Source organism: Notechis scutatus, chromosome 1 (genome assembly GCF_049901735.1).
Source record: "Notechis scutatus isolate UNSWTSFEM ecotype Mainland chromosome 1, rNotScu1.2, whole genome shotgun sequence".
Classification (NCBI taxonomy): Eukaryota; Metazoa; Chordata; class Lepidosauria; order Squamata; family Elapidae; genus Notechis; species Notechis scutatus.
In genome coordinates, this window is record NC_142009.1 from 89,630,007 (window position 1) to 89,657,454 (window position 27,448).

The 27,448-nt window shown below is 38.8% G+C and overlaps 1 protein-coding gene across 1 annotated transcript; it reads left to right on the top strand.

The window, feature by feature from the left end:
• Nucleotides 1–16,650: 16,650 nt before the first annotated feature.
• On the top strand, nt 16,651–23,481 carry NMBR (neuromedin B receptor). Its single transcript, XM_026666268.2, has 2 exons — nt 16,651–16,977; nt 21,028–23,481. The coding sequence occupies exons 1-2, from the start codon at nt 16,651–16,653 to the stop codon at nt 21,427–21,429; spliced, it is 729 nt and encodes a 242-aa protein (XP_026522053.2). The 3' UTR covers nt 21,430–23,481.
• The last annotated feature ends 3,967 nt before the right edge of the window (nt 23,482–27,448 follow it).

Here is a 27,448-nt window from a genome sequence, read left to right on the forward strand (position 1 = left end):
ATGTTTTTTACCACATAGTATCAGTATCTAATGTCTACACACATACCTTTTTTGGGGGGATGGTGGTGATAAAACTAGCATTTTGCCATCACAATGTAAATTTCCTGACTTACATGCTTGTTGGACATAAGGTTTGCATCACAGCATTTTTCTGTCATGGTTAGGTATCAATGGCCACGTCTACATGTCAGAGATCCAGGAAACAGACCTAACAGATTACAGAACATACCTGTGATTAGATTTACATTTTGTACTAAGCTGCGACTTGTCTCCTTGATTTAATTAATAAATCACAAGTATATGTTGTATATATTACATATTAAAAATAATAACTTGAACTCACACAATACACTATACTCAGACTCACCAAAACATATTATTGCTTTGTGTTGGGTAAACCTAGCCTTTGAACAGAACACAAGTTGTGATCTTTCTTTTTCCTACTAAAAAACAATAGTGAGAATCCGCACAGTAACAATGAAACAGTAGCAACACGGGGTTGGTCTTTCTTAGCATTTTTCACTAGATAATTGAATTTCCGCCGTCAACCTTTCCTTGTTGCATAATGATTCTATACAATCTTTATAATGAATGGTGACAGAAGGACACTCAGCTTTCTTCACTGGATAAATAAATACATTGATTTTGAATATGCATCTCATCTATTGCTCATACCAATCCCTTAAATCCATGGACAATTAAAACAAAAAGATGATGCTATGATATCTCATAATAAACCCTCTGAATTCAGATCAGCAGTCTGGTCTTTATCAAATTAGAACTCTACAAGAATTTATGAATTACTTCAGCAGATCTGGAGAACAGCACAATGAGATGGGAATAATACAATCTGCACACCAATACTAAAGAAAGGCATATCTAAACCATCATACAATATCTTTAATTTTTCATGCTAATAAAATACCACTTAGCAGTCATCTTAGTCCTTGCAAGAGAATATAAAGAGTCTTCTAGCAGTGTAAACATTTTGTTTTTTTTTTAAAAAAAATCATAAACCTGGACTTCTAAACATGATGCCATATATCTGCACACTCTGGCACTTGACAGGTATTTTTGATTATTTAATTCATATAATTATTTAATCAATTGAAGTGGCTGCAATTCACACATTGCAATTCTGGGTAGCTAACATGAAATTAAATCCAAATACAAAACCCAACAAAAATAAAAATAACAAAACCAAACAATTGATTTCAGCCCACAATTGTTCCATAATCACGTGTTGTATAAAAGTGACGTTGCCCTAGCTGCTATAAAAATATTGAAAAAAATTAAATGGGAAGTTGGCATGCTGAAACAGAAGGTACTGTCTTCTGTCAGACTTTATTGCCAAGGATGTTGGTGAGATTTGCAGATGGTCCATAAAGAAACAAAGTGAGTCCCCAGTGCTTTATTGGTTGTACTTCTATCTGATTAAAAACAGTTGCTAAAATCCATCTTCAAGCTCTAAAAGTGACAGACCAACTCACAAAATTGCCTTTTTATCTATGAGTGCTTTATATCTGACTACAGTTTTTATAGCAGCCATTTTGGGAATAAACAGGTCCCCCTCATCCCCTAGTCTCCAAGCAGGTAATTGGTGAAAGTGTCCATGATCTGTCCTTGGATGCTCTATTATTCTCGTCAGGACAAAAATTCAAGGCTCTTGCATAAGCTTTTGTTGATTTCAGCTTTTTTCTTCAGAAGCATGAAGTGGTATTTTGAATTAAGAACAAATATACACGCTTCCATAAGCTAGATTATAAAGACTGAAGTGTGTGTGTGTGGGTGGGGGGGGGAATGAAATCAATGATGTAGTGATTCTGGTAATAATCTTATTAACAATAACTGTTATTTATAAAAGTGATGCACGTGTTTGTTATAAACTGATAAATGTAGAAAACTGACAGGACACATAGAAAACTTGGCTGCTTTAGATCCATGATTTAGGTAAACAGACCAAATTGTTCCTTTATAAACCACTTATACCCAGGAGAAAACAAAGCAATGAACCGAAGTCACACAGAACAAATGTAGAAATGTCTCAGCTGCTGCTATAAGTCATTCCAGAAAGTCCAGGAATTACTATATAACTTCAAAATTTTTCAGTTTCATTTTCTTTCTCTTATAATATCTTCTGGACAGATAATCATTCAGGAACATTGTCTCTCCAAAAATTTAATCTCAGAAAGTCGGATAGATAAGTATTACAATAAGACTTACGGATTCAGTGCTGAAAAAAAGGCTGTTTTTAAGTACTCAAGATAGCTAACAAAATTAGAAATGATATGTCAAAAGCTAAAAATCTAAATAAGAAATCTTCTCAGGGGTTGCCACAAAGAAGAGGGAGACAAGCTATTCTCCAAAGCACCTGAGGGCAGGACAAGAAGCAATGGATGGTAACTAATCAAGGAGAGAAGCAACCTAGCACTAAGAAGGTATTTCCTAATAGAACAATTAACCAGTGGAAAAACTTGCCTCAAGAAGTTGTGAATTTTCCAACACTGGATGTTTTAAAGAAAATATTGGACAACCATTTGTCTGAAATGATATAGGGTTTTCTGCCTGAGCAAGGGTTGGACTAGAAGACCTCCAAGGTCCCTTCCACCTCTGTTATTTTATTCTATTCTATATGCAAGCATTAATATATTAAAGATCTGGAGAAGCAAACCTTTACTGATTTTCTAAATGCAAAGGCATGGCGGGGGGGGCAACAACGCATCTCCTGAGAGAATGTATTTGTAGCCTCGGAGAGAACAACAAGGCAAGTGGACGCGTATTTGGAAGGCCTGCAATTCTTAAAATATAAGTAGTGTCAGGCACAACTAACCAGGAACAAGTGATGAGTTCAAAGTACTAAGGATTTATTACATGCTACCTGCATACAAGAATTTGATCTACGAATGCATACAAGAATCTGATCTACTAATACAAGCCAAATTGGCACTAGATAAGGGTCAATGGAATTCATAGGGCAAAGGGTCTTGGGTCTCTTGTGAGAGCGCAGTGACTCCAAACTGATGATGTGTTCAATCCCACCCTCAGGCTAAGTCTGCTCACTTCCTACAGGCAGGTTTGTAACAGAAAAGATGTTCCCTTAGAACAGCCAGGCTTTAACTCATTTAGAGCTTATGATTAATACCAACGTCATGAATTTGTGGTTACTAAACACTTGGTTGCTAGTGCAGATCTTCCAATATAGTTCCCTGTAGTTTGCATCACTTAGCAACTTCCTGCACATAACATGATTTCCCTGCCCTATTCTACTATATTTCCATCTCAACAGAACTCCCTTTATTCTGTTTGGATTCTCTCTGGTCTATTTTGTGAACTTCTGGGTCCTGCTATCATCTCATTGTCCTCAGAAGTGCTGAATGACTCATTTGAGTCTTCTAGGTTAATAGACTGGATCATCTGTCAAGAGTGCTTCTCAAGGCAACTTTATATGTTAACTTTAAAAATTGCCACAGCATAGGTTTTTAATTGCTTTCAGGATAGCAGAATATTAACACCTGAAGCTTCATCTGCTGTGCCCATCTGTGCTGATTTTCACTGCCAAGGAACATACCCTCCAGGAAGTGGTTTATTGTCACACCAAAGTGTCTTCTCTCTAAATGTAATCTGTGCTGTATGAAGTATGATATAAATTGAATGAATGAATGAATGGAATTGTAGTTCAATACATCTGGAGAGCAACAATTTGGAGAAAGAGAATCCTTACTCAGATCCCGAAGACTCTTAAACCTCCTTTCTTTTACTTAAAGATTTCCAGCCTAGTTGCACAGACAATATCATTGCTGGTAAAGTGGTCAATTATTTTAAAGCTCTTCAAAAGAAAACTGCAAGTTGATCTGAAAGGACTTTGTCACCCTGCTGCTTTGCTCTTGAATACAACTTACTGCACCACGAAGGAAAACAATATGAGGGACTTGCTTCCAAAGCAATATTGTACTCCATATCTGAGCCAGCACAAAAGCCTATGTTTGTGGAACAGGAAATGCAATCCATGTCAAACAGTGTTGCGATTCAAATTTTTTTTTACTACTGGTTCTGTGGGCATGGCAGAGGAAGGATGCTGTAAAATCTCTAGTCAGAGGTGGTATTTTCCAGTTCTCCAAACTACTCAAAATTTCCACTACCAGTTCTTTAGAACTGGTCAGAACCTGCTGAATACCACCCCTTATGTCAAAGCATTCTGCTTTCCCCGCTTTTCATTATTCCAGGCTAGAGAGTTGGTCCCATCTTTCCTTTTTGCAGCTTGCCTTTCTGATAATAGACATTCTTCCAGGGCTCTTTGGAATAAGATGAAAATGGTCCATCAGTTCATTCTATATTGATGGGCTGTTTTGATCATTTAGGCTGAAGACCAAGGTACAAAAGATTAAAAACTATGAGATAATAGCATTTTCTTCTCACTTGATACAGATTAGGCTGCAAATATAATTTATTTCAGTAGATACCAGTTCCCAAGAAAGCATTATAATTACTGTAAACTCTGCCCCGAAGCTAAACAAACGAGAGATTAGCTTCAACGAGCCTTTCAGCACCAAAGCGTCGGACAGTTCCAATTTATCTCCATTTCCCCCGGTTTACACATTGAACCATAAATCATTTGTTAGGCTGGGTTCCCATATGCCCCAATAAAACCCTAATCACGGTTAACCCTACTCAGGCATGTTATGTGGATATAGCCATCAGGGTTGCAACTAATATATATGATTATATATTGTGAAGAGTATGCACTGAAAAAAATAAAGACCCTAACTTCAGATCAGCCGCTGTTTCCGTCTAGAGTAACTATAACACAGAGGTCAGTCCTACAGTTCATAGGGAGGACTTTGAAATGGACTCGTGGCCCCCTCAAAACTAGAGTATATTCAGGCGTTCTCCTGGATCTTGATTCGGGGAAAATCCCCTTTTCTCACCCTATCTCAACTCGGGGGCCCGGATGTGCCTCTCATGCACTGTTCCTCCTTATGGAGGCGGACCTGCTCGCCTTTAAAGGAAAGGCGCCCCCCCCCCCTCTAAGGAGGGCAACGCGAACTCGGCTGGAGAGAGCCGCGCTCCAGACAGAGGAAAAAGAGGAGCTGCGAGCCAGGCGACTTCTCCTGACGCTACACTCAGCAGAAGACAGAATAGCCCCGCGGACACCCAAAGCTTTTCCAAGAATCTTTCAGACAGCGGACTGGCAATGCCTCGCCTCTCCTCTCTTTCGTCCACCCTATTCCTTCGGAAGTAAAGAGGACGTTTGACTCCGATGAGACTTGTTTCCTTCTTGGAGACTTCGGGGAAAGAAAGATTGGTGGGGGCGGAGGAGAAGGCGCGCCCCCCCTCCCAAACTGTCCGCTCCTAGACCGAGGACTTGGAAGAAGGCCCTCGAAGGAGTCCCCGCTGCCAAGGAGCGATGCCACCGAAGACGACCGAGTCCACGTGGCTCCACGGGACGGTGGCTGGCAACGAGAGCGAGGTGGCTGCTCCGGGGACCTCGTCCCCGCAGGCTGTGGCGGTATTCGCCTTACGCTGCGTGATCCCCTCGCTCTACCTGCTCATCATGGCCGTGGGCTTGCTGGGCAACTTCACGTTGCTGAAGATCTTCGTCGCCCGGAGCGCCGCCCGGAGCGTGCCCAACATCTTCATCTCCAGCCTGGCCGCCGGAGACCTGCTGCTGCTGCTCACCTGCGTCCCGGTCGACGCCTCCCGCTTCTTCCTCGAGGACTGGCTCTTCGGCGAGCTGGGCTGCAAGCTGCTGCCGGCCATTCAGCTGACCTCCGTGGGCGTTTCCGTCTTCACCCTCACCGCCCTCAGCGCCGACAGGTGAGTCCTGGAGCGACCAAGGAAAGTTCCCCCGCCAGGGGGAAAAACACTGCAAACTTTCTGGCCCACATGCCAGCCCTTGGCTGCCTTTCATGCCCTTAGGGAGATTCCCATTTTTAACAGAGTCCGCTATAATTGGGACGTCAATAAATTTAAATGAACGAATAACTGACTAAGGGAATGAAAAAATGTTCCAGCAATCAGACTTGCTGCTCAAGCTTCTGCTTCACTAGATGTTTGGAAAGGCATCAGTCCCTCCCCCTCCAACATAGGCAGACTGCCAAGCTGAGAAGGCTGAAAATGAATCCTGTCTGATTGGATTGCCAGAGGTCAGTCTGACCCTTCAGGAATCTTTTTCTCATCCTGTGCTAACTTCACCCACAAGTAAATAAGGAGATCCATGCTCTTCTGAGGCTACATCTATTTTCTTTAATGACTTCAGCTGGAAGCAAATGAGTTCTGTAGACACACAGAAGTAGGCTTAGCATTTATTTTTATTTGATTTGTCAATTGCTTACAAGATAATAGGTATAAGAATAAACATGAGTATGGATACAGGAAATAGGTATGAATAAATGGGGACAATAGGACAGGGACGGTAGGCATTACCCTAAGCATTAACACTAAGAAGGGTAACAAGGGAGGTTGGAAGAATTTGTTTAAAAAAGCCCATCTATCAGCTGTGATAGATAAACTGTATGTTTCTTTTTAGATGCAGTTTTCCCCTAAATGCTAATTCCAGGGAACAAGTAAGAGCATCCTTGGCTTTGTTTTCACTTGAGCAATTTCCAGAGGCATCTCTTATAGTTGGCCACATTTGTAGACATAAATCTGAATAAAACAAATGATCAGTCTAATTCAGGAAAAAAACTTTTGTTCTTCTTAGAAATATTTGTCTCTTTAAATGTATTAAACTGGGAGATAATTTGTCTATTCTGTTCCTAAGTAAACATAATGTAAGCTGAAATTAAGGAGAATAAATTAATTTACACAATATTTATGGAACTGAAATAGCAAGCGGGAGAGAACAAAGAACCAAGCGAAGATGATTAAAGATTTCCCATTTAGGGCTAATTGTTTTACTTTAATACAAAGTTGGGAAAATAGAGGAGAAAAGGGTCATGACTAACATCAAGATTAGAGAATTTTGACCAAAATCATTAGCAAAAATATATATACCTTTCTTTTCCCCCTTATGGACAAACTCATATAGTGATGATAAAACGTGCTGACATTACTTGTTTCCTTACTGAAATTTGTCAATTTGAAGTAAAAAAAGAAAAGGTAGCAATAGTTTTATTCAGAGAATGTGTGAAGCCATTTGTATGAACTTCCTGAAACAGACAAGTTAATAGTCTATCTTGAAATGTCTATTGATAAATATTAACAGGATGTTGGAATTAAAAAAAAAGTTGCCATCATTGCTGGTTCTCTCTTCCCTCACAGTTTTTTTCCCCATTGAAAAAGATTTAAACTGAGTTTACAATCTCATTCCATGCTACATTTTCACATGAGACTAGCATAACCTCAAGGATAAATCAATCAACCACATCTTTATTTTGAGGCTACATACTTTGAAAGCTTCCAAGTTGTTAGAAAAGCACTGGAAGTTGTAACCAACTAAGCCCCAGGCTTTGAGACAGATGTAATATTGAGACACATAGGTGCAAACTTGCACTTATTTCATAAATGCACATGTTTTTGCCAATGTGGAAAATAATGACAAGTTGAATGGCACTCAGTAAGTGGCATAGTAGCATTTATCTTGGGGAGAGTTGTTTGCAAAAACCAGGAGTGCTTTTTAATAATATGATGTTTTGTTCTAGCACTCATTTCTATTTGTGAGAAGTGAAGATTGGTGTCATAATTACATCACAGGGTAAGCCAATGCAAGTATGCTGAGAAATAAGCCCAGTAAATTCCTAGTGTACAGATTTTTTTTATATAAAAGTCATATCTCGTTCTCAGTCTTAGAATGGTCTGATCTTTGCCAAATTTACTATTTGCACGCATGTGCAACTGGATGTGCAACCTTTTCTAACAATGATTAATTATCAGAGATTACTATGCACATTGATATAGCTACGCAACAACAGATACCAGCATGCAAGTGGTTGCAGGCCACTTACTATCTGCTCTTGCAGGAATGTTTATTTTATCAGAAGAAAAGTGATAACATTTTAAGTTTTCCCTGTGATCACACACTGCTCAAAATTTTTAAGGATTTTTAAGATGAATTCAAGAAACAAAATGTTCATTTAAGCTTGGTTTCACATGTTTTTCATAAAAAATATTTTAGGTAAGGTAGAAAGCAAACTTCATGTAAAAGAGAGTGAACTGCATTCATCAGGAGTCAAGCCTAACTAGCTATGCAACAGATGGCAACTTCACAGGACCATGTCTGATTCTGCAGTATTTTTTTCAATAGGAGGTTCCTATTTGTTCTGTTACATTCTATAGCATCTAAAAAGAGATGGAACATTTTCCACAAAGGTTAGTACCCACTAAAATGAGACAGTAAATGGGATAGGAGAGAGTAGATTACTTCATAAAGTAAACAAAGTATAATGTAATTTTAAGTAAGTTTTATATAAAAGTTGACCAAACTAAATGTAGATTTTGGACCACATTTACTTGAGACATGATATATGAATGCTACATGTCTATGAGGAACTGAAAGACATAAGAGTTCTATAAAGAAATCAAATGTCTGTTGAATCAAAAATGTTCAGTTCCATCATTGGACTTTCTCCAGATTAGCTAAAGTTATGCAATCTTTATTCAAAGTGATAACATGTTGATACCACTTTCTGCAAAATTCCTTTCATTAAAAATGCTCTGAAAAAAACATGCTTTTGGAAATATTGATAATTGAAAGACAAAGGAAAGAAGCATCAGATTCTGGAAGGTTACACCAGAGATGGTCTCATATAGCTTGAAAACTGCAGTTTTAGTAAACATTAAAGTCCTTCTGACAAAATCATTGGGCAGAGATTTGTTTGTTAAAAGCTTACCCAAGATAACTCTAGAAGAACCTTACCAAGTGGGGTGGGCTGCAAAATACTCCATTTGATACCCAGCCAACTGAGTTTGTCCTCTTCTAGGAGATTCCATTCTGCTTTTGTGTTTTTCCAGATTTCAGCTAAATATCTATGGAGATTCTCAGTCATCCAGGTCATGCTTGCCCCAAAGATGCTTTTTTTTTAGAGGCAACTGGACTTTCTGGTTTTTCTGTGAAGACATTTTGCTTCTCATCCAAGAAGCTTCTTCAACTCTGACTGGATGGTGGAAAATGGAAGGATTTATACTCTCTGCAGACAAGAATGCAAGGTCATTTGCATTCTTGCAAATCCTGGTCATTTGCATTCTTGCTGTCTGCAAGGAGTATAAATCCTTCCATTCCCCATGATCCAGTCAGAGCTGAAGAAGCTTCTTGGATGAGAAGCGAAACATCTTCAAAGAAAAAGTCCAGTTGTCTCTTGAAAAAGCACCTTTGGGACAGATTTCAGCTAGCACTCCTTAAGTACTTAAGAATATATACTAAGGAATATAATAAGAAAGCAGACCTAGGACTAGGTTTAGATTTGCTCCTGAAAGGAACTGAGAAACATTAACAAATGTTTCTGCTTGTCACACATCATTGTAGAGGCATCTCCAACTGTGCCTTGTTCGAGCCACATCGTATTGTGCTAATGGGAGTCTCACTGACAAACACCGAGTGTCAGCACAGAAGTGGATCATGATATCAATTATGCAAGAAGTGCCTGACCCTGATTTTCAAATTCTTTTTTTCTGCCAGCAGGGGGATGACACATAATCAGAGGTGGTATTCAGCAGGTTCTGACCAGTTCCGGATAACTTGTAGCGGAAATTTTGAGTAGTTCAGAGAACTGACAAATACCTCCTCTGACTGGCCCCGCCCCATCTATTCTCTGTCTCCTGAGTCTTAGCTGATTGGCTGGGTCTTCTTTTGTTGCCCTGCATAGGAGAACAGAGCTGGAAATCAGGTTAGAGGGGTGGGGTGGGAATGGGATTTTGCAGTAATCTTCCCCCAGGAGTGGGGAGGGAATGGAGATTTTACAGTATCCTTCTCCTGCCGCACCCAACAAGCCACGCCCAACAAGCCACACCACGTCCATCAAGCCATGCCCACAGAACCGGTAGTACATTTTTTTGAATCCCACCACTGCATATAATTGTGTGTACAGCCATCAGGTCAAGAATATGTCACTTTGGGTGGGCATATAAGAGGTGTGCAAAGCATTTTTCTTGTGTGTATGTGTGTGAAAGGCGGAGAGATTTAAATTTTGGTATGAAAGGGAACAACTTGGATGAGGCATCTCTTTCTGGCTAGTTGATGAGAACTGACCAGAAAGATCAAATTGGGATTGAATGTTGCAAGCTTCAAACAAGTAAATATGTCCATTTCTATTATATTTTGCTGTTTTACAATCTTAGATCAGCTTATTCAAGCCCTGCATTGTTTTAGGTATGAGAGAAAGGATGCGACCAAAGGATGTCTTTGGTAATGGAATGGCTGGTTGTTTAGAAATGACTTCAGTTTTTGAATGCTTTTTTTTTTAAAGGTATGATTGATTGATTAGCAATCCTTGAATGCTCTTTCTTTCCACAAACATTAATCTCCCTTAGAGTTTACTCTCCTTTAGTCTAGGTGGTGCCCATTGTGGTTTTACAGTGATACCTCCTTGAATAGATTTTCTATCAATATTTCTAATATGCCAGAGAATAGGGTATCTCAGTCCTAGACACATATAATTCACATTATATGTTTTACAGAAGGTCTTTCAGTACAAGATACAAAAGGATTGGAAATGGAAATGAAACAGAAAAGTTGTTTCCACATATAATGATAAACTAAAACATGAAGGTAAAAAAAATATCCCCAGAAAGTATTCCTTCTAAAGACTGATATTTTGCATATTTAGTTACTTCTTGCATCTGTAAAATGAACCCAGATAAAATGTGTATGCTTGCAAAACATACGGTGCACATGCTTACAGCTCTAGCCAGTTGCATTTTTCAAGATTAAATTTACATTTCTTTAACCACTCCTCTTTAATTTTTTCATCTCTCACTGCATATCCTGCTATGTAGACTCTAGAGAGAAATTAGAGAGGATGACTCAAATGGAGCAAAAGTTTTGTCTGGATAAATAGGAAATCAGCCCTTTCTGTAATCATGTTTATCACTTTTCCATTATTTGGGCTTGTAAGGGGAAACTATGTGGATATATCTTTTTCACCACTAGCTGTGATTGCCTATCAGGTATCCATTGATCTTGCTTATCAGAATATCTCATTTTTTTCATTCCTTCCTGGTTCACTGAAAATGCTTGCAACTACAACCAACTCTATCAAACTGAAATCTTCTAAATGGTACCCACAGAGGCATAATTGCAGAGAAATCCTGAAATATTTCTCAATTTTCTGCAGACAAGCACAATGTCTTGTTACAGTTGGGGGATTTGTTAGTTTTCCCAATGCAGTATTAGTAAGTCTGTAACGTAGGGATGATGTGTCTTTGCTGCTCAGTATGTGAATTAGTTTGAATTTGCAAACTAATTCTTAACTATGGGCTGTTTGAAGAAGTATAGAAACAAAATGCCCATAGTTCATCAAGCAATGAAAAGAAAACTTTCAGGTAGAGGGATTTGAATAGATTTTATTTAGAAGCATATGGATTTTAGCTCTTGCCTGATCATAAGTTTCTATGAGACCCATATGCAATTCAGAAATGGAAGGGGAGAACCTAAGATTAAAAAAAATACATCCTTGATTGCCTTTTCCTCTTTGAAAGCACAAAAAGAGAACTAAGTTTTCATATAGTCTGATGAGAATTATTTATTGCACTGTTATCTTCTTTATTAAAGATGGACTGGGGCAGGTATAACCTCTTCAGTTCTCATGAACAAGAAGAGTTAGATTAAGCTGAGAAACAGTGGCAAACCACTAAGTGTAATGTTTAAATCAGAATTTCAATACTTTTCAAATTTCAACACTTTTTTCTTCAGTTTTTCTAAATACACGTCCTCCAGGATTGCTAAACTATAACCCCCATTATCTCCAGATAGTAAGACATTGGAAAATATGGTTCAGTCTATCAGGAAGACATCAGAATGGGTTTCCTTTTCTTAATCTGATGCTTATTTGTTAACACAGTAGTTAATAACAGGAACAGTAATAGGTTCTTTGGATATATGATGATAGGATTATGTCCCTGGATACCAGCCAGCATTTAGCTTTGAAGACTCAGACAGACCTAATTATAATGGGAGGAAAGCTCCTATTAGTGCCAAGACATGTTATGCCTCCCTTGGGTGATAGTATGTACTGTAGTCCATTTGTTGGAAGATGTTCAGAATGAAGCACATGAGAGGGCCAAAGAACTTAAGGATCCTCATTAAGGATCTGGTTTAGCCTATATATTGAAGATGTTAGAAGTAAGCTCACTTTAGTATACCTGCCCTTTGTGTCCTGATCAATGTACACCTGAGGACCTTATGGTAGCATGACAGATCATAATGTTGCTAGTTTCTGGGCAAGATTTATTTGACTTGTAGATATTTTAATGCTGTATTTTATATTTTATGTTGTATAATATGCCTTATTTTAATTGTGATGCTTCTGACATAAATAAACAAACAAAGAAGCAAACAAATCACAGATTTAGCAATGGTCAAATACATAATATGCCATACATGGTTAGCATGTGATTTTCAGTACAGATAGAACAGAATAGAATTCTTTATTGGCCAAGTGTGATTGGACACACAAGGAATTTGTCTTGGTGCATGTGCTCTCAGTGTACATAAAAGAAAAGACACGTTCATCAAGAATCATAAGGTACAACACTTAGTAACAGTCATAGGGTACAATAAGCAATCAAATCACACTAGGAAACAGTCAATATAAATCATAAGGATACAAGCAACAAAGTTACAATCATACAATCACAAGTGGGAGGAGATGGGTGAAAGGAAAGATGGGAAGATTAATAGTAATAGTAATGCAGACTTAGTAAATAGTTGGACAGTGTTGAGGGAATTATTTGTTTAGCAGAGTGATAATGTTCCGGAAAAAAACTATCCATCTTCCAGCTTTCAAGGAACTGTCTCTAGTTGTTCTGGTGTGCAGTGCTCTATAGTGTCATTTTGAGGGAAGGAGTTGAAACAGTTTCTGTCCAGGATGTGAGGGGTCTGTAAATATTTTCACAGCCCTCTTTTTGACTCATGCAATATACAGGTTCTCGGTGGAAGGCAGGTTGGAAGTGATTGTTTTTTCTGCAGTCCTAATTATTCTCTGAAGTCTGTGTCTGTTGGTGATCCAGGCTCTTTGGACCATTAAAATAAAATGTATCGTTCCAGAATGCCATTCACCCTTGTCTTGATTCAATAGATCAATCCACATACAACTGCACATATGCTAATAGCCTTGGATGCTCATCAGCTGGGTATCTCTCCTGTACACCATCAAGAGATTTCAAAACCTGTATTTTGGTTTCTTTTTCAGTGCTTTGCAGCCAACTGCTTTGATTTACTAGGGACTTAGTTTTACTCAGGGGATTTTTCTCATCTAATCACCCGAGTTATTGGTTAACAAGGTAGTTAATAAAAGAAACACATTTTTTTGCTTCAAATTCCTGAATGCCATTAATCATAGCTGTTTGCAAAAAGCTCAGAGGCACTTGTTCCTTGAAAGCTGGAAGATGGATAGTTTTCATTACATTTGACCGGATGGAACTAAAAGAATATATATAAGTATAGTTATACACGCATGTGAGGGTCATGCCTCTGTAATGTGGAGCTAGAATGGATATCATTAGGGACCAATTTAAAGATCAGCTGGGATTAGTCCTTCCTGCGATGATTTTTTAAAAATGTACACTATAGGAGACCTCGCATGATTGCAAGAAATGGATGTATATCAAATGCAAAGAGAATGAAGGTTATCACCCACTTATAACAATATACTTTTAGTTTTTGAATCTGATTTAATTTAAAAGACTTAACACTCATTGAAGTTCCTTATTTGCTTTCTCAGTACTAAAATCTCTCATTGAATACAAAAGAGTTCATTCCCAATTATAAAAATTCCAATGGTCAACAGTGGAAATGTAAAGAAACTCCAAGTGAAATAGAAATAATTAGGAAAACTTGCATATGCGCAGAAATGGACAAATTGACAAAAGAATTAAAAAATAAAGATGAACCAGATTGTTACAAAGTATGGGATAAGTTTTATTGTTGGTTAGAAAAGAGAAAGGATCAAGATAGTAAGAAATGATTATATGTATATATTATATACTATGTATATAGAATGTAAATGTGTACTATTTTTATGTATGTTTTAGCAATGTAAGACAACTATGTGGTTTAGGAAGATTGCACCACATTCATTGTTTTTAATGTTCTTTTCTATTTTTGTGTTTGTCTAATAAAATTAATTAAAAAAAATTCCAATGGTTTACATCTATGGAAAAGTCCTATTTTACAGTGTCAAAGCTCTTTCTGCCTTCAGGGTGAGACAGTGTCAAAAAATAAGGCGAGGGAGGAAGTAGTACTTTGCATATGCTTATAAGTATTATTGTGTTTATTACTATTTCAGATAGGTAAGAATCAAACCGGGGGTGGGTGGTGGATTTTGGTGTATAAATGTAAGGTAGTCCTCAGTTCACAACTAATTATTTAGTCACCGTACAAAGTTACAACAACCTTGAAAAGGTGACTTATGACCGGTTTTCACACTTATGATTGTTGAAGCATTCCCCATGGTCACATGATCAAAATTTGAGTGCTTGCCAACTGGTATGTGTTCATGACAGTTGCACAGTGTCCCGGGGTCATGTGATCACCATTGGTAACTTTCCCAGTTGGCTTCCAACAAGCAAAGTTAATGGAGGAAGCCAGATGTGCTTAGCAACTGCATGATTCACTTAACAGCTTCAGTGATTTGCTTAACAATTGTGGCAAAAAAAAGGATGCAAAATGGTGCGCAACTCACTTAACAACTGTTTTGCTTAGCAATTGGAATTTGGGGCTCAATTGTAGTAAAAAGTCAAGGACTACCTGTACTGTTAAGATATTAAAATAAGTATAAAAAAGCAGGATACTATAGAACAAGATTGCTACACCTCAATTAAAAAAAAAACACAGTGAAAAAATCAAAAAAGTTAATTACATCATCTCCTTCCCTTCTCTTTGTATCTTCAATCACAGGCCGTCCTTTAGATATTTGAACTTTGCATCAAACTCCAGTAATTGTTAGTTTCCATTTGAATCCTAAAAGTTACATTCCAGATGACTAATCTGCCTTGCTTTGTACATAAGGGACAGTAAGAATAAAATAAATTCTTACTTGAATTTATTTTATGTAATTAATTAAACTTCTAATGTAGAAGTAGTCTTTGACTTACTTCAACCATAAGGACCAGAAAGTTCATCATTAAGTCATGTGGTTGTTAAGCGAGACATCATGTTTCTGTGACTGACCACCTTGTCCCAGTTTTCCCATTGATTTTGCTTGTCAGAAGTTGGCTAAGAAGGACACAAATGGTGATCCTGTGACTGCAGTACATTGCAACTGCCATAAGTGTGAGTTTATCGAGGTCGTGATCATGCGAGCACAAGGAAGCTATGACAGTTGTAAATGCAAGGACCAGTTGTAAGTTATTTTTTTCAGTGCTGTGGTAACTTGGTCACTAAATGAATTGACATAATTGAGGGTTATCTGTAGATATATATGCTGTCAATTTGACCATTGGATAATACCTTCTGTCTCACAATGTCTTCCCTCCCCGCTCCCCTGAAAGCACAGGAGAAAACAGATGCTTTGAATATATGCTGTTACTGGTTGAAATTTTTGTTTTGTTACATTAACGTTTTCATTGTCAAACTAATCAGAGCTTAAATGAGCTTGTTGATTTCTGTTTGTTTGAGATAATAAAAGTCTGATAGTTATTTGCAAGACTCGAGTTGTACTTAAGATCAAACCTAAGGGAAATTTGCTCTATCCTTCTTTCCAATTTTGTTTCATTTCAGCTCCAGATAGCTGAAACTGGAACTGTTATCCTGGAGTTAGTAGCAGAGCATTAACTACTATAAGCTTTCCCGCTCCACCCCTCCAAACCTAAGAAACAAAGAATGCCTTGTTAGCTTAGATCAAACTAAGGCTTGTTCACTCCAATGTTATGTTGTAGTCAGTCATTTGCCTCTGGGCAACTCCTAGTCATGTTTTGAAAGTGATTGCATCCATTCCTTTCTTGAGGTATAGTTCCTTATTTGTACGCTGACATTTTCATTGCTCTGGTGATAGTAGCGCAATTAAAAGGATGAGCCTTTGGATCTTTCTTTACCATTGTCCAGAATGATAAAGAGTGCCGAAAATTGATCTGATAACAAAGCAGAGATGGACTGGAAGTGAGAAATATGAATCGAAAACTATGGCATATCAGCTTTTCAAGTTGTATACAGTAATGTCAACACATTTTTGAGCATTAAAAAATAGCAGAATACATTATATAACTCCCCCAGGCCAGAGAAAATTGCATTATATATTTCTCTACTCTAATACAAATAAACATTTTATGCTTTCCTTCCTTTCGCTTTTCCTCCCTCCCTCTCTAAATAAATTATTTCTGTGTAGCCACTTGAACAAAAGTCAGAAAACTCCCAGTAGCATATTTTCTGTATTAACATTTCCCTCAGAACTGGGGGATGCTTATTTTATTTCAACACCCCCCCCACCCAATCTACTACTGTCTGAACAATGATATTCATTTTCCTTTTTACATTTTAGGTACAAGGCCATTGTAAATCCAATGGATATTCAAGCACCCAATGCAGTCCTCTGGACTTGTATTAAAGCAATTGGCATCTGGATAATTTCCATCTTGCTAGCAGTCCCTGAAGCTGTTTTCTCTGAAGTGGCACACATCAATGATGCAGATAATGTCAGCTTCACAGAATGTATGCGCTATCCCTTGAAGGATGATCTGCACCCAAAGATTCATTCGGTGATGATACTTTTGGTATATCTTCTGATCCCACTCACCATCATTAGTATTTATTACTACCATATTGCAAAGACATTAATTAAGAGTGCACACAATCTGCCAGGAGAATATAGTGAACAATCTAAAAAACCGGTAAGTTTTCCAGATCCATGTAAGGAGATTTATTTTAAGAAAGTCTACAAGTTAAATTAAACTGTATGTTTAGTATACATAGTAGTAGGTAGTTCTCCATTTAGCAACAGAAATTCTGCTTCCAGTTGTGGTAGTTAAGTGTTAAGGGAGTCATGTCTGATTTTAAACCTTTTTAGCCACAATTGTTTAGCAAATCACTGCATTTGTTAAGTGAACCACATGGTCATTAAGTGAATCCAGTTTCTTTCCTAAACTTTGCTTGAAGGAAGTGGCTGGGAAGATTGTATGGTGATGACATATGACATATCCCTGGCACACTGCAACCATCACAAACACATGTCAATTGCCAAGCACTCCAATTTTGAAGTGGGAATAATACAATGGTTGTATGTGTGAGGACTTGTTATGTGATAACTCAGAGTGTAGCACAAACATAACAAAATCCAAAACATAAATAAATGTCCTTTATTGCCTCCAACTTGACCCCACTGTTCGATAATACTCAGTTGGAAATAAAACGTACTCAAAAATAGTCTTCAAAAGAAAGCAATACAGTCCAAATTTAATGAGCAGATAGAGGTGAAATAAAAAACCAAACAAACTATAATGACGAAATGTCCACAATGGAACAGGAGAAGTATTTACCAAATTCAAGGAGATAAAAAAAGCACAGTCTGTTGGAAGGATGCCAATCAAGATAACTTCAGACCAAAATAGAACATGCTTGCTTCTGGCAACCTGTGTTCTAACCATCTCTCTTATATGCTCGTCTCTCCAGCTGTAACCAATGAGGGGGATCATGGCCGCTTCCTCTCTCGCAAGCCAAGTTGTTGCCTTTTCCTTTCCTCCCTGTGTGTCCTAGGATGCAGAGGGGATGGGCCTGGTTCTTCCTCTGACTGCCCAGCCGGCCTCAGCCCTTCTCCAGCCTCCTCCACAAATTCCGGAGCCACACCTCCACTCCCTGTTGGCTGTTCCTCCTCTCCCTCAGAGGCCGATTCTACCAAGGGCATGGCAGGCTTTTTCACTGCCATTGTAATTTTGAATGATCACTAAACAAACAGTTATAAGTTGCAGATTATCTATGCATCACATACTTCTGTTTCTCCATTGTTATTTAATTCATGTGGATCAAACTCATTCTGTGGGCAATAAAGAATCCTTCATCATATAGGAGGGCAAGAGTGGTGTGGTGGCCTAGAGGTAGAACTCTTGCCTCCTAATCAGGAGGCTGTGAGTTCGATCTTAGGTAAAGGCAGATATTTCTTTCTCTGTGGGCACATTGAGACTATATCTGCTGAATATAACTCTGCATTGGTGACAGGAATGGCATTCGGCCAGTAAACACTCAGCTCCGTTCAGTTGCTCAGGCTCCATCCCGCAAGAGAGTACAGAGTCATTAAAAGGAGATGATGATGAAGGGCAAGTGGTGGATTGGAAAATTCCTATTTTTCCTGAAATGGGACATGCTTTTTTTTTTTTTTTTTTTAACAACAACAGCACTCCTGACACCAATGGATTTTTGAAAAACAAGTTTTAGGCCTAGTAGAAAAAACTAACTCTACCATAGGCAGAATGGTTCCAAGTGAAATCAGCCCACTGTACATTTCTACTTCAGAAAGAAAAGGAAGGTATGAAGTATAAGATCAAATCTTTCACAGATCAACAGGCAAGGACAATTAATTAAAAAAACTAATGCTCAGCCCTGTCTCTTCCTTGTGACGAGAAATAGTGTTCCTGACACTGTACTTATTTCGTGGTTAATAAACAAAACTCCATCAGACAGAATTCTGATCATATTTTGCAATTTCATTAGCATGTCCACACAGCAGATGTTCTACCAGATCCCTGCAGGCTTTTCTTCTAGTTTTGCGTAGCCTTAAGAAATTGCAGTTGTTGCAGGATCTCTTAAGTACTGCTGCTCACCCATTACTTAAATCAGGTTGCATCAATGTAAAATCCTCTGCAAAAACATGATTTTAATTGAATCTCTAAACTTTATAACTTACATCTGTATCAGAGTTTTATATGCTTAAACAAAAATTCAATACTTAGCCTGAGCATATATATAAAGTGTCCCAAAAGTTACAGGCAATGATCAAAATAAATGCCCAGTTACTGCAATTTTATTAACATTTAAAATTCACCATCTCCTGCTCATACATAGTTATTGATTTTTAAAAAAAACAATCGATGTTCCGTATTTCTTTTCTGGTTTGTTGCTAAATTTTCACTGCTGTATTAATTCCGGAGTATTGTGTATATTCCTTTTTAAAATATCCTTTAATTCCACTTTTATTATTTTTAGAAATAACTGAAGGCAGCAAATGTATCTAATACTCTGTCATCCTCTTATTTGCTCCACAACAACAACCCTGTGAGATGGGTTGGAGTGAGAATGACTGACCCAAAGTTACCCAGCCAGCTTTCATGCCAAAGCAGATCTCCTGGTTCCTAGCCAGAATGAGAGAGCAGTTTAAATAGCCCTTCAAGCATTAGTGGAAATAGATTACAATCCTGTGCCCAGCTGTTAAAAGCTTGAGCCTTGAGCAACTGCCCTTATTTTGAGAAAGATTGCTTCAGAACAATCTATTTTGGCACTTATAATTGACACATGCTTTGTGAAGGCCAGAGTATTAGATGGGGAAATGGTTTGCACTACTCTAAATTAATTTTCTTCAATTGATCATCCTCTGGAAATGATGGGATTATTGCTCCAGAATTCTCCAATTAAACACTATGTTGAGTAGGGGATTCGGGGAGCTGAAGTCCCAATGCATCTTGAGAAAGCGGACCTGCTGTATCTTCCTGATAAAATATATTATATGAGTGTGAAAATGAAGGATAGAATTCACTATAAGAATGCGAATGACAATTCAGTCCTTGATTCAGACAGACTCAGGAAAGAATATTCTTCGTTCTTCTGAATTTTAAGTCAGTTGTCAATGGTCCTGGTTAAACAGGCCTTGGCAGAACTTGCACTTTGCTTCTCTGGGGAAGCTGACCAAACTTTGAGAACTTTTGTCGCTTTTTTTTTCAGATGTCATTGGTAAAATTAAAGATGTCATCAGGCTTATCTGCGATGGTATTTTAATCTAATCCGGTTTACATGAGAATATGCACAGAATAATTGTTATTAAAAAGTTTGATTGGGGATTAGAATAGAATAGAATACCTTTATTGTCATTGCATTCCACAAATACAAAGAAATTTGAAAGCTACTCCAGCACAGTGCCCCAAACACCACATCACAATCACACTACAGAGTATTTAAAAATTAAAATAATTAAAGTAATAATAATAATAATTAAAAACCTATCTATAACATTTAGTAAGTTAAATAGTTTAAAAATGCCACTATATACATAGGACTAAATCACAAATGCACTGTTTGATTCAAGACAATTGCTGCCTTGGAAAAGAAACTTTTTCTCAATCTATTAGTCCTCATTTTAAGACACCTATAATGTCTCCCTGATGGTAACAGTTCGAAATATGAATGACCAGGATGAGAACGGTCTGTGGAGATTTTTAGTGTTCTAGAGAGGAGTCTGGTTTTTGCAATATCTTCCAAAGAAGAAAGAGAGCAACCGATGATTTTTTGTGCTGTGTTTATAACTCTCTGGAGCATCTTCTTATCCACTGCAGAGCATCCAGCATACCACACCGTTACACAGTATGTCAAAATACTCTCGATGGTAGAACGGTAAAAAGTAACCAGCAACTTCTCACCCAGACCACTCTTTTTCAGCAACCTCAGAAAGTGCAGGCACTGTTGGGCCTTCTTTGCAGTGGCCATAGTGTGGGCCGACCAAGTAAGGTTGTCGGAAATATGAGTTCCTAGAAATTTAAAACTATGAACTCTTTCCACACAATCTCCATTGATATATAGTGGGAGAGGCTCTGCTTTGCATCTTCTGAGCTTTGCTTTCTTGCTCATCCTTGAACAATGTATTGTGAACACTGAAAGAAAGCATAGGGTCAGATCAACTATTTTGTGGGGCAGCTCCACTGACTTCAGATTGTTAATCTCTGTTTATTTGTTCACTCTAGATGGAAACTCGAAAACGACTGGCCAAGATTGTACTGGTTTTCGTTGGGCTGTTTGCTGTGTGCTGGCTGCCAAATCATGTGTTATACATGTACCGGTCTTTCAATTATCGTAAGATTGACCCATCCCTCGGTCACATGGTTATTACTTTGTTGGCTCGAGTGCTGAGCTTCAGCAATTCATGTGCCAACCCATTTGCCCTGTACTTCCTCAGTGAGAGTTTTCGGAGACACTTCAATAGCCAACTTTGCTGCTGCAGGAGGCATCCTCAACCAAGGCCTACCAGCTACATAACCAATTCTTCAGCCATTCGAATGTCTTCATTGGAGAACCATGCAAGGCACACTGTTGCTATGACAACCCTGCTGAATGGGCATACTCCTAAACAAGAGATGTCATTGTGATTAACCAGTGCAACATCTGACCTCAAAAAGAAATTATTTTAATGATCTTTCTTGTGGCTGGCCTCAGTTCCTTTAAAAAACCAATATATCCTAATCTAAGAAATATCATATTCTGATCTAAGGATAAGTATTTATTAATTATCTTCCTATCACTGTTGTAAGAAATGAAGTATATTATGCTTTACTTACTCTCGCCTGAAGAAATGCTTCCAAGTTTATTGTCTTAAAAAGTTGAACATAAATGAAGTATGAAAAGAGCATACATGCTCAGCTGCCACTTCAACGGACTTAGTCTAGATTTCCAGGTGTGTCGTTCTTGATAACTCTGGAAGTCAGGCATCTCTTTTGTCAAGAGTTTGTTTTTCCAGTCCCACACAAAGGCATCTCTGTTATGTCATCTCTGCTGAGCTTAAACAATGTGCCTGGTAAAAATAAAAATGTTACTTGGCTATTCTCTTTAAAATGATTATATTTAGATTGGATGACACTGCTAAAGAAGAAGAGCTTGCGAAAGCACCGTCCAACTTGGTTGACGAGCTGTTTACAAAGCAGTATGACTGTAGCTGGATCAGGTGCAAGTGGCACACCAAGATATTGCGTAGACTTGGAATTAAGTAACACTGAAATGAACATGAATTTGGGCAAACTCTGGGAGACAGTGGAGGACAGGTGAGCCTGGCATGTTATGGTCCATAAGGTTGCGAACAATTGGACATGATTGAACAATGCTGACAAACTGGGCAAACACCCTATATATTCATCTTTTCAGCTCTGGGTTATTCAACTTGAATGACCAGCAGCAGTCAAAAAAAACACAAAAATAATGAACCTGTAGTTGAACAAGACTTTATTGGCATCAAAAGACCTGGCTTTACAGCCAGGAAAGCTAAGCACAACTTCTGTGAGATAGTTCAGTTTGGGAGTAACAGTGGGAAAAGTGCAAAGCTCAAACTCTGATATTATGTTCATCTTTTTTTTAAAAGATCCATTTCATATATTCCCATTGTTTGAAGAAGGAAAGCAGTTATAACCTTAGATGCATTAATTCTGCTACCCATGTAAAGTTTTACTGCCTGTCCCATGTCTGGATCTCAGAAAACTGGAAACAGGGCCTTTTTTTTTTTTTTTTTAGCTGTATATGGAATCTTTGCAATTTTTGGTTTGATAGGTGGCAGCATGGGGTCAGGGCACCTGATTGCCAGAACCAGTTTTCTCCTTCCAAATGGTCATCTAAATGGGGAAACACAGATGTGGTAAAAGCAGCTTCAGAACTAGGAAACAAGAAGACAAAAAAGAAGATTGTTATCTAGCCCATTCATTAGCCTTTACCTGATACTAAAAATGATATCAGGGATGGTGAACTTTTTGAGTTAAGTGCCAAAAATTCAGAAAACGCTTAACTTGACTCTGCCAGTGTGTCACCCCCCAACTCCCAAACAAAAAAGAAACAATTGTTTACTATTTTTTCTAAACGCAGTCTAATCATGTGTGTGATCCCCCAAACCTGCCAAAATACTTTCTTAGGAGCTGTAGTGATGCAGTAGTTATAATGCAGTATTGCAGACTAACTGCCCACTTCCAGGAGTTCAATCCCCACCAGCTCAAGGTTGACTCAGCCTTCCATCCTTCTGAGAATGGTAAAATCAGGACCCAGATTGTTGGGGGCAGTGTGCTGACTCTGTAAACCGCTTAAGGAGGGTTGCACCCAGCACTGTAAAGCACTGTGAAGAATATGTCTAAGTGCTATTACTATTGCTACTTTCAGGCAGTGTTCTCTTTCTACTGATCGGTCCCTGTGAACAGCTTCAGGCAGCTCTGAGTCCCACAAGTCTTTGTTCTTGAAGTGGCTTTGAAGAAATGCTCTTCTGTGGCCTCTGCGGCTTCTAAAAACTCTGCAAAAGCATACCCTGATAAACTGATTTACTGCTCACACCTATGGATGACTTAGACCTCTTGTGGGAACGTAGAGACTCCAGACTAATTCCTCTTTTGACTCTGCCCCTAGTTCCTGGCAATCCTTCTCCTACACTCTATATAGCATAAGAAAGGAAACCTTAGCAATAAAAAAAAAAACAGGCAACAAAATTTAATAAACAGTTAGAATGATTTAACATTGGGTTATGACATGACAAGAAAGGATGAACTTGTAGAAAGGAATAAGATTCAGTTTGTTATCTTTTATTGTTGCTTTCTGTTCAGCATGCAGAAAAGGCTTGTGGCTGCTTATGTGGGTAGAAAAAGAGTATCTTTGAACCTTTGGCTCTGCTGCTTTTCCTTTTAGGAGATCAATGGGCCTAAAAGTCAATGTGCGGTGTAGCTTGGTAATCTGTGACTGGTCATTGTCTTGAACTCCTGCGAAACCTTCTTCAGTGTTGTTTTAATAAAAAATGGCACCCCACATGGATCAATTCAAATGGATAATCTATAAATGTCAATATGCAGTTTGATATTGTTCTATGTAATAATCATTAAATGTGTTTAAAATAAAATATAGCATGCATGGCTTTTTCTCTGATTGAACAAAATGGCTAAAAAAAATCACTTCATAAGCTCTGATCCAGAACATGTTACTTGTACTTAAGCTAAAACCTTTGGACAAACTAGTGGTACTTTTCTCAGTAAATATGCATGGGGTTGTGCTGTATGTCCTATTTAGAAAAACGTGCAAATCTTTGATATATCCACAAGTTTTAGAGGCTTATAATGTTCATCTCAGAAAACAGGCATGAAGATTCAAACGACTTCAAACTTTGCCTTCCTTAATTTTCCTCTTTGCTTTTCTTTACTGCTGAGAAAACAGAGTTCTTTCAAATCTGGTTTTTCTTTCCCTCTACACCAGGGGTGTCAAAGTCGATTTCATTGAGAGCTGCATTAGGGTTGTGTTTGACCTCAGAGGGCTGAGGGTGGCGGCCGGGGGTGGGTGCAGCCATGGTAGGTGTGGACTGCTTGACATCTCTCGTGTTGGAGGCACCTGTGGCCAAGTGCTGAAGCAGCACTTCCTTGAGACCCTCCCCCACTCTCATTATAATCTCCGTCCCTCCCTGCCTTCTCTTCTTTTTCCTTCCCCCTTCATTCTCCTTTCTTCTTCCTTCCCCCCTTTCCTTATTTTTTCTTCATCGGTCTCTTCCCTTCTTTTCCCTTTCTCCTTCCCTGTCCCTTCTTGCATGCTCAAATGCAAAAGGGAAACCATTTCTCCTTTTGTTTTGTTTTTAGTTTGTTTTGCTAGCACTCTGTTTTCACTGGCAGAGGCACCATGGGCTGGTCCTTTGCTGTTTTCAGGCCAGCCCCATGGGCCTGATCTAAGCACCCTGCAGGCCAGATCTGGCCCCCAGGCCTTGAGTTTGATACCTCTGCTCTGCATCAAATTGAATCAAATCTTCATAGACCAGTATAAGGAGAGTGGAGTAGAGTCAATTAAAAAGTTTCACCAGAGGTTTCTTTAAAAAAAGAAAAGAAAAACTAGATGTTGAAACAGAAAGAATATATTACATAAAAGTCTATAAAAATGTGAAAGAAGGGGTGGGAACATCAGATGAGTGTAAGATAATATAAAAAATTACCATCCGTATGATTATATCAAATTATTTTGTGAACTAGATGCTCAATAACTTTAATTTATGCCACAGGTCGTTGTCTGGCAGATTTAAAGTGCTGTTGGGCTGAATCTGGCAGATCTTCATGTTGTTATAGAGTTGGTATCTGAAGGCAGCAGGAGGGTGCAGAATTGCCTTGTGCACGCTGGGTATTTATGTAGTAATGCTAAGATGAAAATAGTGTGAATGCCTCTGTGCTGTAGACATTAGAGAAACACCATGCTCTGTTGTTTCTGTCTGTCTAGAATTGCAGAGGCATTCTTTCTCCAGGTGAGGAATTGTAATCAGGGGTGGGATGGAAATATTTTTACTACTGGTTCTGTGGGCATGGCTAGGTGGGCATGGCCATGTGACTGGGTGGGTGTGGCTTCTTTTTTTTTGCAGCACGCCCCCCCCATGCTCCATTTTTTTTGCCTCCTGGACCTCAGGGAAGCCTCCTGGGGGGCTGTTTTTGCTCCCAGGTGGCTTCCCTGAGGCCCAGGAGGCAAAAAAATGGAGCGTGAGGGGCCAGCGCAGTACCGCTGCCCCCACACGCCCCATTTTGCCTCCTGGGCCTCAGGGAATCCTCCTGGACAAAGCAGTAAGACAGGGTGGGGGATCCCGGCATATCTGATTCTTGGAACAGTTGATTGTTGGGAGGGGGAAAAAATACCATAAGGAGTGACTGGGCAGAGCGGGCGGAGGAGAATCAGTTGGCGATGTTGTGCATGCACAATAAAGACTGACTGGGCGGGGAGGGGAGGGGTGGGCGGGGAGGGGCAGGGCCAGACAGGGGCACGGTTTACTGATTCTCTGAACTGCACAGAATCATAACCGGTTCTATTGAACTAGTCCAAACAAGTAGAATCCCACCCCTGATTGTAATCCTGTATTGTATATAGGAATTCCTATATTAGCATCCAAGGGCAATGAGGGAAGAACATGAAATAATGTCAGAGTAATGGTCTTTCAGCTTTTAGGGATTTCACTGTTTAGTGAAGGGAAATTTGGTATGAGAATCAGAATACCTGTTTGATTCATTGGTAATAAAAGCTGGAGTCTTGGCTTGATCCAGTTGGTGTTCTATGTCTTCTACACACTGTTCTGTGTCTGCTACACATTTTGTGTCAGCTACACACAAAGCATTGTTTAATCAATGTTTTGGCTCTGGGAAAAAAGCAATAGTGGCATCTGGGAAATTTAGTTTTCTCTGATGGTACCATAAAAGAGTGAAATATATAAGCTTCCAGACAATGTTTCATAGATGCAGTTCCATCAACACTATAGTAGTCTGTCTGGAGCAGTGGTGGGATTCAAATTTTTTTACTATCAGTTCTATGGGTGTGGCTTGGTGGGCGTGGCAGGGGAAGGATACTGTAAAATCTCCAGTCAGTGATGGCATTTTCCAGTTCTCTGAATTACTCAAAATTTCTGCTACCGCTTCTCCAGAACTGGTCAGAACCTGCTGAATACCCACCTCTGGCTTGGAGCTGCTAGGAGATGCAGTTCAAAAACATCTGGAGAGCCACAGGTTTTTAAAGTCTAACAGAGAGGGATAGATTACCAGCTATCTTATTTTCCAGTACAATGTAATACGAGTTAGCAAAGGGCAACTTAAGATGAAACAAATTTAAATTCATTATTTAAAAACCAGGGTGACCATAGGTTGCAAAAAGTCAGAAAATTAGTGGACAGCAGCCAAGTGATGTAGCAATTAGACAATTTCTGCCATCTGCTGATCATTTAGATTTTGCAGCCCAGGTCTGACAGCCTTGTTTAAAATATAACTTATTTTCTCTATCCTAGGGCATATATTTCATGTGCTATGTTATTTTTTAAATCATGAAACCTTGATTTTGGTCATGGAGATGTAACTTGTGAATAAAACAGAAGTTGTTCCATGCAATATCACAGTTGCCATTGCAACATAGTACACTGCAGTTTCAATACCTTTTCTTATGCGACTTGCACATTTAATCTATATACCAACTTTGGATAACTGCAGAATTATGGACTTGACTCTCACAAGTCAAGCTGCAAAAATAAGTTGCTCCATGCTAGCAAACTTTTTGGGAGTGATTATTTTCTTGAAATGCAGTGCTATTGATTGAGGTGATAATGCACCATCAGCATTAACAAAATCACTATCAGCCATTGGAAAAGGCAGCTTTGCTTGGAACAGCTCGCTTCCTGCAATGGTATCTTTAATATTATTAAGCAACAATATCTGCCTATCCCAGTTCTTTGGGAAGGACTCACTAGAACACCGGTGTCAAACTCGCAGCATCACGTTGCTGTATTGCAACGTTTCCCCCCTCCATGAAGCTGGTGTGGGCATGGCCTGTGTGTGATGCATCCGGCCCGTGGGCCGCCAGTTTTAATACCCCTGCACTAGATGGATAAAAATGCCAAATCCAGTCTAAACATCTAACTAACTGTATAGTCAA

What these genes read in the sequence shown, in the direction of transcription:
- NMBR (XM_026666268.2), top strand. Translation starts at nt 16,651, where the DNA reads ATGGATATTCAAGCACCCAATGCAGTCCTCTGGACTTGTATTAAAGCA. An exon ending in GTGAACAATCTAAAAAACCG is followed by an intron (nt 16,978 to 21,027) that starts GTAAGTTTTCCA and finishes TGTTCACTCTAG; the next exon opens with ATGGAAACTCGAAAACGACT.